The sequence below is a fragment of the Oenanthe melanoleuca genome, chromosome 4 (assembly GCF_029582105.1).
Source record: "Oenanthe melanoleuca isolate GR-GAL-2019-014 chromosome 4, OMel1.0, whole genome shotgun sequence".
Taxonomy (NCBI): domain Eukaryota; kingdom Metazoa; phylum Chordata; class Aves; order Passeriformes; family Muscicapidae; genus Oenanthe; species Oenanthe melanoleuca.
Genome location: NC_079337.1, coordinates 48,881,694 through 48,900,196, shown reverse-complemented (window position 1 = coordinate 48,900,196; position 18,503 = coordinate 48,881,694). Strand labels below are relative to the sequence as shown.

The window sequence follows — 18,503 nt, the reverse complement described above, 5'->3', positions numbered from 1 at the left end:
GTCAATCTCCATGCTATATTTTTCATGTACAAATGGGATGTGAGAGAGTTATACAAGAAAAAACAAGACTCTATTAAAAAAAATTGAAAAAATAAAAAAGCAAGCTGGCTTCTTCCAGCTAAAAGTGTTCATCAGTTACACTGCTGTCCTCAGCTACAGTACCTCTGTGACCAAATACAGAAGCATCATGGAGTGCTGTATTAAAAGGATAAAGCAAAGCAGGAATTTTGGCTTGAGGCAGAGGTCAATCCCAGAAAGAAAAATGAGTATTAACTGTCCAATTTATGTGATGTAACCTTTCAAGCACTGAGAGTATGCATTACAGATTCAATAAGAAACAGATGTATTGAATTTAAGTTGCCCTTTTAAATTACCCTAATATTTTCATTCTATCACTATGAAAAAAATCCCTAAATATCACATAGCACTAATTTCTTGATGTCAAATAAAAACAGCTTTTTTCTAAAATGCCTATTCAAAATTTAAGAAAAAATTAACAGTTTGTTTACTAAAATATGAATTCAGGATCTTACCCTCTATTTAAAAAGAAGTCTGACTTGTGTACTACAAGACAGATAACTTCATTGATGTCAATCATACCATTAGGAGTAGTAGTTTTATCATTTTCATAGTAGCTCAGAAAGCCACTTTCCAAAGTGCACCATCTTTTGTTGCAATCTGTGATTAAAGAAATAATAGAAAGGTCAGATTTTCTTACTTTTTTTAAAAAAATAAGTAAATACAAGATGGAGGAAAAAGTCTGCAGAGCAACTTCAATGAATTATTTGGCATATTTAATTCCAACTAAATGTTTATTCCCTCTTATGACCTAAAGTATAAATATAACACATAACATAGCATAGTAATGTCTATTTGCTACTGAAAATAGTAATGAATTACTTCTAGCTTATGTCTAAATTTTAGAACAAAATTTGAGGTACATCTCTTTCCACTACTGCAGACAAGTAGATCCTAAAAGAAAATACTCTTTTTATTTTCCACAGTCTTAAAATTCCTATACAGCTGGCAAAGAATTTGGTAAAATAGATCTGGCAAAAAAAATTCCACAAAAATCAAACAAATAAACAGTTGCAATTTGAAAATACCAACAATGTTATCTGATATTCCATCCAATTACTTTTTCTGTTGTTTTCTATATGGTTTATATAAGTTTTATAAATATTTTGGTACTATTTATTAATATTTATTTGTATCATACTATTTGCTATCTAATACTATCTCGATTCTGTCTAAATACACATGTTAAGTACTAAAATAAACATAATATAAGTAGCTTGATAACAGATAGGTTGACTGGAGCTGAGCATCAAATTTTAAGGTTTTGAATGTTCAGGGGTTTTTGTCCCCCAGCTTCTCTCATCTTCTAAAATCCAATTCTACAAAACAGTTCACTACTTCAATATTCATTAAACTATTAAATTCTCAAGGACAATTTTGGAATATCAAGGCTTTTTGAAGGGTTTCATAAAAACTTTTACACTAGAAACAAAAGCAAAAATCCAACTCAAGCCCCTAATCCTCGAAGCTTTACTTTTTCATCCACTACATCAGAATACCACCAACATTTGAGCTCTCTTCCTGCTGATATCAACAGCTGTTAATTAACAACAGCTCTCCTCAAAATTTACGCACCCCTGCTGAAAACACTGATGCTGCTGTCATGAGAAGTACACACAGAGTTGGCTCTCTCCTGTACTGAAATACACATAATGAAAAATGAGGCTGTATTTCCAGGTGTTCCACCTGGTTGGTATAATACCTTGCTTAATTCACAGCACTGAATGATTTCTTCAGTGTTCTTTTCCCATTAGGGCCAAGCCTACAAAGGGGGAACAGTTTTCTGTGACAGCAAGCAAGCACTTTCAGCCCTTGGGGCTGAAGTCACAGCTGTCAATTGCCTCAGGGATTCCTATCACTGAAGAAGAATTTAATTCTGTGTACAGCTCCATAGGATTCTGAGTTGGACCCCTAACCACACACAGCATTATTAAAAAAAAAAAGTGCAATTTCAGAGCAATCCCAGAAATTGTGCTAACCTGTTCAAACAGGTGTCTTGGTTAAGTACTGCAAAGTTGTTGGGAAATGCCAGTGATCAGGCATTAGCTCAGTTATCACCCAGTGCTTTCAAGCATTTGGAGCCACAAACATATGGATTATTCACAGGCATCTTTAAACAGGAGTTCTATGCTTTAGCATGCTTTTAATGTCCACTAAGGATCTTAAAGACATATGTCATGAGAATATGGACATAATCATACAGAATTATTTATACACCAGTGTAGGATGTCATATAAGGATTTTAGGAGCAATAAATTCAATCATAAACCATTAATCATAAATCACCACAGATTTTAAAATCCATGTTACTTGTATAGATGGAAGAAAAATTTAGGAAGACAAATGGGAAGAAAAAGGGGAAAAAATTACCTAATAACACCTCTCTCAGAAAAAAAAAAAAAAAAAAACAAAAAAACAGAAGACTGGTATGCACAAGAGACCACATGTGATATACATACATTATCATGCCACAAAGCTCATGTTGTCATAGAGTTGCTGTAGATGCTTAATTCTACTTGGAAGATTCTGTAAATTGAGCTTGAGAAATACTCTACTAAAAAGTCAGTGTTACTTGTAAATTATTTTGTAATAGAATCACTTTAGATGAAAATTAATTTTTGGCATTAATCTGAATATAATTAGAGCAAGTAGTGTTTCTATTTGTTTTTTATTTATCAATTACTGTGTAAACTGAACAATTTTTCAGAAGTTCAGTCTTCTTCCTCTGTCAACTACTAAATAAAGAAATCAAGACAAACAGTATTTTCTTTATCTGAAAGAGGGCTACTGAATCAAAAGAGGACATGTCATATCACAGACATTTTATCTCAAAAAAGTAATGCAAGAAATTAAAAAGAATAAAATTCATCCAAATCATACATATTCATGTGTTATTCAAATATATAAATTAAAAGTTAAATACCTTCTTTTAATTTCTTCTCTGTAGGAAGCTTAGCTGCATTAGAAGAAACTTTGTACAAAAATTCACAAAGAAAGGTGGAATGTGTAGAATCTTCAGAGAAGCCACTTCCAAAACAAGGATCATAGTTTGGGAAATCTATTCAAAGACAAAGGAGTAGATAACATACAGATCTTCAGTTAAATCTTCAGTTAAAGCCATTTTTCCATTTGTCTTTCTAAATGCATGTCTGTAAATATGCAATTGCTCTGCAGTATCTTTACTACAACACTGATAAAACTTACTGGTTTTATTTTTATAATTAGAAAACACATTAATTTTAAAAAACTGCTTCACATTTATTACAATGTTGCCATTGTCTACCACTGCTTGCCAAGATAATATAAAACACGTTTCTGATGTACCAAACTTGGATTTTCATCCCTTGTGTAGGATACTTCAACAGAAGGAGATTGCCTCTCTTGAGGGCTACGTAGAGTTTACCAGCAACCCTGGCAACAGACAGACAGTGACTCTGGGAACCATCATCAGCATGCACTGATCTACCTTTTCCTAAAGATAAAAACATGATGCTGCTGCCTTGGCTGGAGGGCCAAAAGAAGAAAAGACAGGGACAAGACAAAAAAACTTCTCTCTCTATAATCTTGGGACCACTTGAGATCATGGCTAGCAAAAAAAACACCCTAGCTACATGTCTGCACCTGACTGAGCTCAACATCCTACGATCCAGTGCATGGCACTGGCCTGAGCAATACTCAGGCAGAAGTTCAGGCACTGTATTTCCCCTTGGAAGCCTTAATTCATTCCTGTGTTTCCCACTGAACCTTTCTTTGCTCAGCGTATACAGTGTCACTTTGCAGAGTGACACAAGCCAATGGAAAGTTTGTCCAGGAGCACATAGTGGGTTTTTTTTTTAGTGTAGGTCTGCATGTGAACTTTCAGCCCCTGATGGTTTCAGACACTTCTAGAGCTTTTAAAAGAAAAGCTCAGTAGTACCCATGCACCTCAATATATTTGCTGTTAAGAGCAGCTTTCTATTTTCAAGAGCCTGGTAGCAGCCACACGCTGCAAACAGAACTGTTGACTTCCAAGCCAAAGTTTATCATTTGCACCAAGCTGCAATGAACCTCTGATGGGAAAAAGAGGTTTCTGGGATAGATCATACTGCAGGTTCAAGAGGTGAGTTTTATTTCAGGACGAGAGTTTGTGAAATAACAGCTTGGTATATGTGTAATAAGATTAGATATAAATTTAAATAATCTTTAAGAAAAAAAAAGCACTAGATAAATTCTTCAGACATAAATTAATGTACCCTTTTTTTTTTTCTGGTAAAAGACTGATAATATTGGCAGAGAAGGTGATGGGGTTTTTTCTGTGCTATAACTAAGGGTATGAGATCTATGACTTATCATTGTGTTGTCTGGGGGTTTTATAAGTCCTAAACATGATATCTGAGCAAAATAGCAAATCTGCACACAATTGAAACTGTGCACTAATAAAACACAATTAATGCCATCACAACTGCCCCTTTGCTATACCACTATTTTTTCAAAACAAAGCAAATTTTGCTTTTAAATTATTTTCTTCCCTTTTTCACAATAGAAAATTAGATCAAAAGAAAGAAATGCATCATACCTGAGAACTTGTTATGGTACAGGAATTCCATTTGCAGCCTTTGCCCAGCTTTCTTGGCTAGTAAGTATGGGGTGCTGTAAACAGGGTCTCCAGTGGCACACATAGCATCAGCCCCACTGAACAGCAACATCAGAGTTTCCAGCACATCTTGCTTGACTACAGCAGCACACAGGGCCTTATCATAGAGAGGGGAATTAGGAAGTCTGTCTAAATTGAAAAGTTACTGGCAAAAAATACATGTAATGTAGATGTAAATCCGTTCACCTCTGACATAGCTAAACCATAAGCATTGACAAGTATCAGCAATCATGAGGTATGGTCTGAATCTAGAAAAATGTAGCAACAACAACAAAAATATCACAAAATATCAACCCAAACCCAGCAAAATGTTGCTTTCACAAATTTCACTTGGAAAGGATAACATGAGTAAATACAGTTGAAGGGGAAGCTTGCTGTTTATTTATATCAAACTCCTAAAGAAAAACTCTTACTATTTCAGACCTCAGAAGTTCAAGCAAAGAGACGAGATTAGATTCTTAAACTCTGCTCCTAGGACATAGATTGAAATTACACGGTATTTTTTTTTAAAAATGACAGTCAGTCAATAAGGCAAACTGCTCTTTTTATTAAGATGTATCTTGATACCTGTTCATCTTCCTTGAAATTTAAACATCTCACCACATCCTAAGGCATAAGTCTCCCTTTATTTTTATATACACAAACACAAATATAATAAACTTTCTTTTTTCTTTTAACCTTAAAACAAAAAATAGCTACACTGTTACAGCAACCTTCACTATTAAAAGTTCTATGATTTAATATTTTTTTGGTTTATTTAATTAATGACTGGATTTTTCTTAAAGCAAAAGTCACTCAAAATAGGAAGATTACTCCTATAAAATTTAGCTGTTCTAAGCATCCAGGAAGCACAAGATAACAGAGTAAACAGTTCAGTAAAAGTTCTAGAATTACTTGGCCATGAATACCTTATTATATGGTAATTTCATGTCTCTTAGAGAATTTGATAACTTTTCCAAGTATTTAAATTATTATTTCACATATATCCTTCCCCACAAAAAACAAACCCCACAACCTCTGAAAATCCTTTGAGACAATCTGGCTCCTGTAATGGAATGCATTAAAATTTCACAATGTATTAAAACTCTTCTGTATTCATTATCCCTGAAAAATCATGACTCAAACCATCAGGTCTTAAAATTCAGTCAAATGGACATCAAAATTTACAGAGATATGGATAACTAAAATTCTCCATTTTACAACTATAAAGAATTTGTTATTTTAGTAAAAGCAGAGAACACACATTTTCCATCATTAATTTGAGGTTTTTTCATTTCTAATAAGATACAAGCTACTATGTAAGGGTGTATGAGCTATTTGCACAATTGATAACAATGAATCATCTACTGTATTTAAATGTTAGATGTCAGACGTGGGATATAAAAGAAAACATGTAAAGAAGTAATCAAAAGAAGTGAAGTGGCACGTTGCATCCCTAGACTACAGTTGAAGTAAAACAAAGTCCTATATTTTGATGGCTAAAGAAAACATAGGATGAGCTACAATGACCTTCTTCAAACAAACTAACAGGAAAAACAATAAACTAAGTAGTCATGAAATGACTTTTGCAAAGGCTCCTAAATAACCCTTATTCAACTGGGTCAGAATGTCACTCAGGATGCTGAATTAATTTCTCACCAGTTAAACAAGATGATCAAACTGCACACAGATACAATAAAATCCAAAACACAGTATGGGCTTAATCATGCTATATTACCTTATTCAGCTGTTCCTTGGTTTTGTAGTGAAAAGGTGTTTTCCTGAATTTTCCCTCCTTATATTTTTGTGTAATGAATGCTATCCTTTTTTCTGCAGGGTCATCAATGTGCAATTCTTCATCTGGAGGAAGATTTCCAGCCCAAAAACTGTTTGCCCTCTTATTTCCAATGACAATAAACAGCTGGTTGAGATGCAGGGAAATAAATTAGCAAAATAGTATGGAGACATGAAGCTAGCCTCTAAACAGTTGTCAGCTGCTAAAAGTTGAAAAAGAAAGTTATTAAAGTAAAATTTCCTGCAGGAGACAGAAGCCTCTCCCAGTCATTGCCTGTGGTCATCTATAAATGAATAAAAAACCTGCAGCCATCATTTACCATCAATAGCAACTAAGTTTTACAAGGCTAATCAGTTATTACACTTCATTATATATTTAGTAGTTAAAATTTAGAGAAGAGTAGCATGTGTTCTAAAGAAATCACTGATGGCTCCTATCCTCTCTAACAAGACCACTTTTTATCACCACTTTTTAACAACCCAAGCAGCTAAGCTGGCAGTGACAAGTTTCCTCTATTTTCCCCTTTCTTCATTATGAGTGCTCTCCAAAAGCATTCCCCCCTCCCCCCCACAAAATATTAGATACTTGGATAAATACTAAGAGAAATCGTCCATTTTTCCAGAAAAACAAATGAATATTTGGAATTACACAGAGGTACATGATGAACAGAAATGTCAAGCTTACTGTAACAGCACCATATTGCTTAGCAGTTATACGTTGTTTTCTTGTGAGTAAAGCACTAAATAACTCCTTTTCATGCAATAGGTTTCAAGATGAAAAAGAGAGTTAGAATATCACAACATACCTCAATAAGTTCATTGCTCCAAATGCTGGCATCCATTTTTAGACTCCGGACTTTTGAATCTCTTGGTCCTAAAGATCTGTGCTGTCCTGAAAATCCAAGAGCATTACTTAACTAAGGCACTTAAAAAAATGTGCCGAGGCCAGATTTATTCTACTTGCTATTTTTTTAAAAAGTTTGGTTTGACATTTGAATACTAAATAAAAGCATCAAAAATACACCTCTTTAAAAAAAAAGTTAATTTAATTTGACAGTAATGAATAAACAAAGTAGGCAATCTCACGTACACTATTTCTGGAAGAGTTTGCTTTCAAAGAAAGCCTAGAATTATAAATTATTTCCTTGAATCTACCACTTAGGCACATATTTCAATATCAAACATGACAGAACTGTATTTTGAGTAGTATCTGAAAAAGCTATCCCTATTGGCAGTAAAATATGTGCAGATGTAACAAAATTAATAACCAAAATTTATACACTAAAAATTGATATTCTTTGGCATCTAGCCTTCCAAAAGCCATTCCTTTACCATGAAGAATTATTGTGTCTTAATTTCCACTAATTGTGAAGGATGATTCATCTGAGAGAACTCAGTCACCACAGACATATCATTTATGTGTGGAAGTGCTTTAGAATAAGGATGCCCTTGGTATTAAAAAAAAGTCATGCTCACATTTTGTTTCTCAAAATTTCCACAAGGATAACAGTTCAAGAATTTTAAAAAAATAAATAAGAAAGTACCCATTCAGGGACATACATAGATATGCAAACATGACATTTTGCAGAACCCACATAGCTTGCCATTAATTACTCTACCTGCACACTTCTTACAAATGACAACACAGAGATTGATGGATGCCCAGTCAGGACCGGGAGCTTTACAGTCAGCGCAGATCCTGTTGGACTCATTGAACCAAATCTTCTCAGCTACTTCATAATCAGATAGAGTTTCTGCTATTGATTGCTGGAGTGCTTCAATCCAGTCTTGTTTCTCTCTTTCTGACTCTGCTGTAAAGCTGAAACAATTGACTTTTCTGTGTTATTGATCTTTATTTTAAAGCCCAATTAAACATGGTCTTTAGTCTCCTTATTTATAACATTTACACCCAAAATCACCATCAAAAATCTTCCTCCACAAAGATATAAATCCTAAAATGAAATGTATTATTTTGTATTTTTAGTCAATGAAACTCCCTCTGTTTTAGTATTGTTTTCAACAATACCACTACTAGTATAATAGTGGTACATAGCTTTTATAATATTCATCTAACATCCCAGAGTTAATTTCAATCTTTTTATGTTACCAGTTAACCAAACTTAAAGACTGAAGTGCAACAAAAGCATAGAATGTCATAAGGAAACATGGAGAATTAAATGAGAATTTTACATTTCAGTTTATCTTTTTAAAAATTCCATACTAAACAAACATCAGCATGGTCATATCTTAAGAAAAAAAAAAAATCAAAGAACTAGCTACCAACTAGCAACAGATTCAAATTGCTGATCAAGACTAATTTACCTGCTAGTTGACTGAGAATGAAAGTATTTGCTAACATTTAATAAGTCCAAGAGAATGAAGAAATTTCTTTTTCTCCTTCATTACATCTAATTTAAGAAACACTACAACACTTAACAAAAGGCTTTTATTAGCAAATACTTTCATTTTCTTAAAAATCATTACAAGCCTCAACAATCAGCCAAAGTGAAACTTTCAACTGCTTTCAACCAAGGATTTCTACAAGGGATAGCACATTGAAGCTTCTTTTCAAATAAAATGCATAATACTAAATGGATGCAGCATTATTTCACTATTGCAGTTTATTATTCTTTAGGATGAAGTCAATTTGTGAAAGTGGAGGAATTCATTTCCCTTTTATTTTTTCCTTGCACAGAACAAAGAAAGAAGGCTACATAAAAGTACAAATCTGTGGGAATAACATGCCAAGTCAGGAGCTAACAGATGAAGCACACAACTAAACAAATCAAAGAAAATCCTCCCATTTTTCTAAAAAATTGTCCTAAATAAAAACATTACCTTTTCATCCAAACTAGCAATGGTTAGTATGAAACCAGTATTCTTTAGTGCCTTAGTTAATTGCATATTTTGTAAACATTAAAGGTCTTACCTAAAGCTTTTATAAGGAGTAATTATTTCAAAAGATTGCTTTGCAGCCCGATCCACTTGTTTTACATTTGCCACATTCATAGGGATTAAAGTGATACCAAATCCTGTCTTAAAGTCCTACAAAAATGATAAAAAAGTTTAGGAGGTTATCATTCAAAAATAAAGCATGTAAAGAAGAATTATTTCATCATGGTCCAAAAAAACAAGACCAGAAATAGACATCTTTCCCATAGCATGTAAGCCACTTCTAATTTATTAATGGCTAAACAAACGTCCACTAAATTTTGTCCAACCACTATGTTTCCAACTGCTAGAATGACCTTACCTAATTATTGGTAGGAGAAAAAAATGAATGCTCAAGCAATTAATAAGGGAAAGAATTAAAAAAAAAAGTTTAAACAATAGATAGCATTAAAATGTGAATGCAAAATTATGGAAGGATCTAGCTTAAATCATGCTTTAGCACCTAAATGAACTTTATACATCTAGATCCTTCTCACTGACAACAGTTTTTTGTGCTTTAAAACTGAGTGTTTGACAAAATAAATATGTATAAAACTCTTTCTTAAACCTTTGGTTCCTCATGATTCTGATGTAGTGCATGAACTAAACATGTCTTTGAAGAAAGGTCCTATACAGCAGCTAAAAGGGTAAGTTGTGACTCAATTGTAAGAAAGTATTTTTACTTTAAACCAAGCAAAGTGGTTTGGGGTTTTTCTGCTGCATGGAAAAATGTACTAAAAATAAAAATACATTTTGTATTGACAGAATTGGGAAATAAAATTTGAGCTCACACTGAGCTCCTGTGAGGGTCTCTCAAACATATGGATTTTGGAAACACAGATGAATACACATGTTGTTTCTTATCTATTTGGAATACCATCAACATTTCCTTCTTCAAATTTATTTAGACATTCATCTCAAGGCAGAGACACTTCCACAAGTTTAATTTCTGGAAATATTAGTATACTCCTTGAAAACAGTAAATAAATCAGAAACAAAAGCAAACTATGTCACCTAAGCAAAAAGCCAAATTCACATATCACTTGCATATTCACTGTTACCTTCAGGTAACAAATAGCTGGGTATAGACTGATAAAAATAAAAGCACTGAAGGGTAAAAGTTTCAGAATTGTCTGCATCTGAAAAGAGAATTGTTTTTCTAGTTAATACATACTTAAACCTCCATCACTGACAATTTTCTCTTTTTAAGATTCCCAAATTTTTGAGCACTAAAGCCTACATAGAGAAAATACTTCAAAAAACTCTTTTAATTTTATTTCCCTGTTTCAGGTATAAGCAAATAAAAATATTGTTTTAGCCAGGACTGCTAAGGCTAAATCTGACAAAAGACACACATATATGTCTGTGTCTATGCACAAGCAGAAGTATCAATTGTATCACAACAGGAATTGAATAGAATAATGCCCCAAAAAGCACAATATCCATTACAAGATGAGATTTTTAGAATGACAGAATTCCCACTGCTAAATATACTGTGAGATAAGGCAGCTAATGTTTCCTTGCCAAACTTCTTATTAAGAATTTTTGGGAGCTTTTTTTCATGCTATTACCTCTGACAGTAACAGTGGGGAACTAGGTGTGGATTTCAACACAAACCTTTATGGAAAGTAGAAGCTTTTCAATAACTAACTTGGCTTATAATTCCTCATCTAATTTATTTTAGAAAATTGAAAAAAATAGAATTATTTTTAATTATTTATACTTTTCTTCTACACTCTTATCCTGTAACCTAGACACTTTTGTCCTCTCCCCTCATCTTTGGTCCCCACTCCATTTTCCTATAAATCAAGGGGTTTCATACTGGCACGTCTGCTTTAGAAGAGAGCAGAGAGTTCTGTTAAGCCAACACAGTCCCTAATTCACCCTCTATGGGAAAAGAGTGGGCAGAATAACCTTTTTTTGAGTGTAAACTTGACAGTATCCTCTGTAGCAGTGAAGCATTCTTAACTTCACACCACCAGTGAGAAAAAGAGGAGCATGAAATAGTTAAAAAAAAAAAAAGACAGATGATAGAAAAATACAAAACTTATTTCTATCAATGAAATGAAAAAAAAAAAAAAAGAAACCTAACCAAAACAACCCAAAACCATAAACTTAAATGGTCAATGCTTCTGAGATGTAAATTGGATGAAATTTTCATTTTTTGATTCAAATAGTTCAAATTATTTAAAATAATTTGCCTTAAGAAATCCCGATTTTCAAAGGAGAGCCCATCCTCAAACCTGCACAGTCAACTCCTTGTTTATTAAATAACAGCTGAAAAAACACCAGAAGCCATAGTTAGAAGGTGTTCAATATACTTCTAGGTCCAGATTAAAGTTCACTGAAGGTAAATGATTAACAAAGATGACCAAAATAATATCTACCTCATTGAGCTAGAACAAAAGTTCCCCTGCAGAGTAGCTTCCCTTTAAGGTACTTGCTACTGGTGAAGGTCATAAAAATAATTCAAATAAGAAAAGGTACATGCTCATCTTCCCAAATAAGCTTCCAGCAATCTAAGCACTTAAAAGGCCCCTAAAAAAACAGTTGCAGCAAAGAGAATTATACTTACTGGCCATTGACAGACACATCCTCAAAGAATTAAAAAGCCCAACAACAACAACATGCTTTGAGGTCTCTGCAGGATCTTACTTCATAAATTTCCCAAATACTGGTTGTGAAAAAAGGAGGCCCTTTTGCATACGTATATTGCCACCTGATAACTGAAAATTTTTAATTTTTTGCCTAAAAACTGAGGATTTCATTACATAAGAGAAAATGCTAACTAAACTTCATTCACCTACTTATTCCATAATGTTCTTTCTTTATTTATTCTACGTTCCTTTCAGTCTCTCTCTTATGCCTTCAAACAGCTTGTTGCACCTCCTTTCCTTGGAGCAAAATGGAGCAAGCTGCATGGAAGCAACCTGTCACATGGAGATCACACACACACAATAATGTCTCTGAAAAAAGGCACCAAACTTTGTTGCACTACATTTAACAATACAGAGCCAAGAAAGCAGTCTCGAAACAAAGTGCATTAATTTGAAAGTCTTTACCTCTAGGTGCAGCACCAGCCTTCCAAAATTTGCACACGTGCCCAGTGTCTGAACAATCCCATTCAAGAAAGAATAACTCATTATGCTTTACATTCAGCAAGGGCAAGAGAACTTACAATACTGAACTACAGTGGAATGTGAGAAACGTTAAGAAATTAGAATCCACTTTTCAGAACAGAATACTGTGGCAAATTAAGCAATTTCATTGGTACATTGAAGTCATTTCCATAATGGTCCAAACAAACTCCTTAAGGAAACTGCACAACACTTGGCATAAATCTGGCTTTGTGAGTGACAGGTACACTAGAATCTAATTTTCAGTGCTCAGAATTATATGCTTTCAAGAGTGCAGTCTTCTTCTCTACTTCAGAAACAGAAGTGGGAATTGGTATAGGGAAGAAAGAAGTGCTCCACTTTGAAAGATGAATTCATTCACTTTGAGTGCACAGAAGGACAATAGGGCTATTCAAGAACTATACAAAAAATATCGACAGCAAAAGCAAGCAGTATTTTCTCAGAATAAGAACTGTCTTGCTTCTACCCACTGAAAGCTCATTGTTTCAGATACACTGAACTGTGCTAGGTTTTCTGACAAAGGAAGAAAAGTTTAAGATTTAAAAATGCACAGAGAAAGATGAGAGTTGGGGTTTTTTGGGATTTTTCTAAATTTAAATATAGATATGACTTAAATGTCTATAGTTAATACTATCTTCATGAATTCTAAAAAAGGTTGAAAAATGAGCTGACAATAAGAGCTTTAAAAAAAACAAAAAAAAATCTTTATAGATATAATAATAGATCAAAAGTATTCGCTAAACAGCACAGTTAACTGGAAGCTAAAAATACTAAGATGAGTACTGGCTTTCTGATTAGCTGTTGTTCCTTCCTGAAGGGTGAATAATTACAATGTGTGAGCATTGCTGTCATTATTACTCATCTGAAAAAGACAGAACCTATGAAAACCTGTCATCTGTCACATAAACCATAAAATTATTTAACTTGTGTTTTTAAACGTACCTTTAACATGTATCTATAAAGCACCTCTCAGTGTACAAAACTGCCTTCTCTATTATGCATTATCTTTTCATAGGCAAAAGCTGCCCTGACAGGCTTTACTAACATCTATTCTATTTTGGATGAAATTCAAGGAGACTCAAACCTAGTCCCATACCATTTCTAATACACCACCAATGTTTTACAGACACAGAAATGAACATCAAGGTTAAGGAACACTAAAGTATATATGTATAAAATCATGTTACTATACCTGAACAAGTGAAATTTTCAGAGCTTCTGGATACCTAACTTTCGGCATGTTGTCTTAAAAAGACAGATTTGGGCACCTTTCTGCACACAAGTCATAAATAAATTTGTAATCAGGGGCTAAACCCTTGGACTCTCAGTTAGTGAATGTCTTCACAAAACAGACCTTCTAAAACAATTGTTTTCCTATCTAATTAATTTTTTTTTCTATTTTTTCCCTTACACTTGGTTTTATCCCAGTAACACTAGGGCTGGCACTCTTAATGGTTTAGTCAAACCAAAATTCATCTGAATGCAGAAGTTCTAGAGATGTTACTTTTGTTCTTCAGCATTTACTGTTTCAGCAGCTATTATCATGTCTTTGGCTGCACTGTCTTTCATATTAGAACTATCAATCCATATTTTTATCTCTTTTGGTGAAGGACTAAGAGGATAGCAGCAACAACAGAGAAAAAGGAAAATTGCTGACATGAATTCAAGAGACTATGTTTCTACATATTCACACATACATATACACACATAAGTATGAACCTTAATAAATATATGTTTGTAGCTTAGTTTGAAGTGAAAAAAATAGAGAAGTACAGAACTCTGAAGTAAAGAAATAACACTGATATATGCTGGGAACACAGCACTTTTGGAAATTCTACATCAACAAAGTAGTCTCACTGCACATCAGTTTCCTTCCTGTTTATTATGAGATCATGGTGCATTTGCTTTTTTTGTATTTGGCTGTCAGATCTTGAGGACATGCAATATTGAAGTGCGTGCATGCACACAAATATATATAGATATATATGGACAGATATAAAATAAAGCTCTATCAGTGGTAAGAGGTAACAGATCAAGAATATTACACTACATATAAAGATATACTACATATAAAGATATACACACATAAATCTATATGGATCTGTTTATAAATGCATGGTTTTTGTTTCCTTTTCAACAGGTATCTTTCATACCACCCTGACACTAATTTATAAAGACTATTCATATTTCTGAAACTACTCTTGTCCTCCTACCCATACACAGAAATTCTTGACCGTTAATCACAATATCTCTGATCACAGTTCAAAAATAGGACCTTATATGGTCCCTCGAATTTACCATTTAATTTGCAACAGCTCTTTAGATTTACCTTGGGGAAGTTAAAATGAAGCTTGTGACAATTACACTATTCCTGTAAGATCTGAAAATTCCCTTAAAAATTAAGCATGATTTAGTCTTTTCCATCATTCTTACCCCATAGCATTTGATTCCTTCCAAACAATCAAATTATTCCAGAGAGATTAAAAGCAGTAACTAGAATCATTCAGATGAAGCATTCATATTTTCTTTCCTCTACTCATTATTTGCAGGCATTATACTTCAGCCTTTCCAGCTATTAAGGAAGGCTAATTTCTGCAACAGAAATATGGGGGAAAAACTGGCTTCCATATTAATGAAAAATTAAGACCTTCTTATGTTTTAAAGAGTTTGAGAAAGAGTGACTAGTAATGCAGCAATTGCTTTGATGATATTAAGTTTACACAAGCTTATATGTACTGAGCTTAGCACCCCCAGTTATTTTTTTCAGGCTTCTCTACATCCCTCATCACAGATCAAAACCTTTTAATATTGATTTCCAGCGATATTTACATGTTGTGGATTGTAATACAAACCACCACGCATGTGCTCTGTCTTACAGAGCCTTCTAAAGAGATAAATAAAAAACCACAGTGAAGCATTCAATATATAATTACACACTCAAAAAATAATGTTACAATAACACAATAAGGTTGCTAACTCAAGCCTTGATGAGCAAGGAGATGCTAGAATTCCACTTGTCTATGCATGTTAACTCTGTAGCTCGATGCTCATCTGTTATGATATGTGAGGTAGTCACATCATCAGTTTTAAGTTCTTCACTTAACTAAGCAAAATTATTTCCCCTATTAGAGAACCGCTTGAAAATGATTCATGCTATTTTTGAAAAAAAAAAAAAAAAAATGATAACCTGTCATCCAAAATTTTGGAGGTTACAAAGAAGGAAGACAGCAAAAGATAAGAAGGGAACTTAGATGAGCTCTAGTCAGCGCCATGTCAGCCTCTCTGCAGTGGAGTATCCAAAATACTCCAAATACTGCTCGAGTACATCCCTCTCTGTATCATTCCACATAATTACTTTATTAAAAAATGTAATACCTGTACTTTGAATGATGAAAGCAAATGCATAAGAAGTGGGAACAAGTAAGATATTACTTTAAAAAATGCATTCCTGACGAACACTCTTAAGGTAGCTACAACCTTAGGTGTAACTTCTCATTTAAGTTACAGATCTCTCTATTCACTTACTACAGGAGCAATCCAGAATCCTCACTTCAGCAGCTATGTGTATGTATTTTGCAATATCAATACAATTTTATATTGCTTGATTATGTACCATCAGGCCCATGCCTTGCTTTTTGTATGGGATGGATCTAGGACACATGAAGATGAAAGCTCCCTTCCTTTATGGGCTGCAAAAAAAAAAAAAAAAAAAAAAAAAAAAAAAAGAGGAGGATCACATAATTAAAGTGACTGAATACCTGAATACTATACTGGAGAGTTAGCTCTTATCTTTGCCTTTTCCAGTTTCTACTCAGTGTAAATCAAAGCCTTAGCATACAGTCATTTCACTGCACATTTTTCATTTCCTGGTATCTGACTTTATGCTCTAGGGTTTGATTTGCAGAATTGCTGAGCAATTGGACTTTCAGCCAAGACCTATGAAAGCAGTATTTTGAGCAGGTATAGTTTGACAGAGAACTGTTCCCTCCCAACCACCCATAAAAGACTGGAAAAACAGAGAATACAAAATATATAGATATTTCAATCCTTCATTCTATTTCTCAGAACTGTGTGGTCATACAGAGGAGACAATCATGTTCGTTTATCTTACAGGAACTGATTAAAAATAAATTCCTCATAGCTCCACAAATAAAATTTCTTTTTCAGTGAAGCAATCATTTGAATGTAGGGCACTTTCCAACAGTGCGCTATAAAAAAGTAGCATGGGCTACATCATGAAAAGAAATTAAAATTTCAAAACAATTACTAAACAGACAATGCACTGAAAGAGGTAGTGATCCTGTGAAAGGAAATATATTAAAGTATCTACTCCAAAGTATTATAATCAGGTGAAATTAAGAAATAAGACTTGGAAATAAGACCAGTTTTCCCACGATTAGTGGGTGCAAAAATCTGTAATTGAGGTAATATTAACAAAGGCTTTTACCTGAGTTCTTAAAAAAAATTAGGTTTACAGAACACAGGAACATCTGTCTCCCCATGTAACACTAAGTAAGCTCTTACTCTAGATAGATCCTTGGCTTCAATCAATTTCAACATAATAGCAGCAATGAATCTTCAGGTCTTAGCAAGACTTAGGGAAATCAGAGATCAGAATAAAGAACACAGAGTCTATGTTTACCCACTTCTTTACTGCCTAGTTCCATAAGAAAGGCTTTAGTGTATGGTCTCAGTGAATTGAGAGAAGATGATGCAATCTGGAAGGAGATGTTCAAAGTAAACAGCTACAAACACATAAACATAATTTCAAAGCTTCTATTTCCTAGTCCTCAAAAACAAAGAAAGAAGAAGACAATGGAGTAGAGAAAAGATCATAATTCCAAATATTTATAAGTTACTCACTTGTGCTGAAACATGCTAAAAGGGAAGGGGAAGAAACACTCCATGCTGCAACCATGCCTTGCCATTAAAAATAATTTGCATGTGTGGAAATTATGCACTTCAGAAACAACATGTGCAAGTGAATTATACATAAAGATGTAAATTTTAACACAAAGCATTTTAAAAGTATTAGTGGAAAGATTTCTTGACTTAAAGGTACCATGGTAATTTGCTTTCCTGCTTTAGAAATATACCGAAGAACCTGAATTCTTCAACTATTCTACAATTCAGAGCTCAGCTTTCTGAATCACAGAAAGTGTGATTCAGACCATATTCCATTCTTCAGACACATGCTTTCTTTTTCCTGTCACTCAACATACTAGGAAAGCAAGTGTCTCTCATCTGAGGCACACAAGACAGAACCAAGCATCAAAAGCAAGCTGGTAATACTGCAGACAAAACTTTCCTTGCTATCTTCCCAAATGCCCTGACAGGTATCAAGCAAGAGAGACAAATCTGCTTTCTGTGTTGTGTCCCCCATTCCCCCACCACACACACAAAAGACAAATGTAGCTGAAGTTCCAATATGAACAATAGCAGAAACTCCCTTCCAGCAGGGCTTCTCTGCAGCATGGAGCTCACTCAGAAATCAGCATCTTAACAGGTACAGACGCTGAAGCACTGCAGCTGCCTGGGCTATCATCTTTACTTTTGCTGCTTTATGAAAAATTGTGAGATGACATGAAGATCATACAGCTAAATAAATATATAAATAAAAGTCAAAGCCTGTCAGGAGCAAGTACCACCTATTTTCAAGGCTTTCACCTTTACTTTTATTCCAATAGCTACTCACAACATTGTCTCGTATTTAGAGGCAATCATGTTCCTTAAGACTCACGACTTCTGACACACAGAAACTGATTCCATTTTAGAATCCATTTCTTGCTACTCAATTCACATATTTTTCGTGCCAAAGGGATACAAGTTTAATATATGCAAATTCTAAAATTACATGGAAATGCCTTAATTTCCCTCATTTTAGTGTTTGAACTCTTCTAACTTTTTTTTAAATTTATCTGAAACAGTTATCCCTACAGTCACCATCTCAA

The 18,503-nt window shown here is 33.9% G+C and overlaps 1 protein-coding gene across 2 annotated transcripts in view; it reads right to left on the bottom strand.

The window, feature by feature from the left end:
• Positions 1-18,503, bottom strand: part of ARAP2 (ArfGAP with RhoGAP domain, ankyrin repeat and PH domain 2) — a 115,698-nt gene that overhangs the window by 49,551 nt on the left and 47,644 nt on the right. For both annotated transcript variants that reach the window (XM_056490320.1, XM_056490319.1), the window contains exons 10-16: positions 9,414-9,529; positions 8,104-8,303; positions 7,291-7,376; positions 6,429-6,611; positions 4,634-4,808; positions 3,002-3,136; positions 534-678 (exon numbers count right to left, since the gene is read on the bottom strand). In XM_056490320.1, the coding sequence (XP_056346295.1) occupies positions 534-678; positions 3,002-3,136; positions 4,634-4,808; positions 6,429-6,611; positions 7,291-7,376; positions 8,104-8,303; positions 9,414-9,529 (1,040 nt within the window). The remainder of the gene's footprint in view (positions 1-533; positions 679-3,001; positions 3,137-4,633; positions 4,809-6,428; positions 6,612-7,290; positions 7,377-8,103; positions 8,304-9,413; positions 9,530-18,503) is intronic.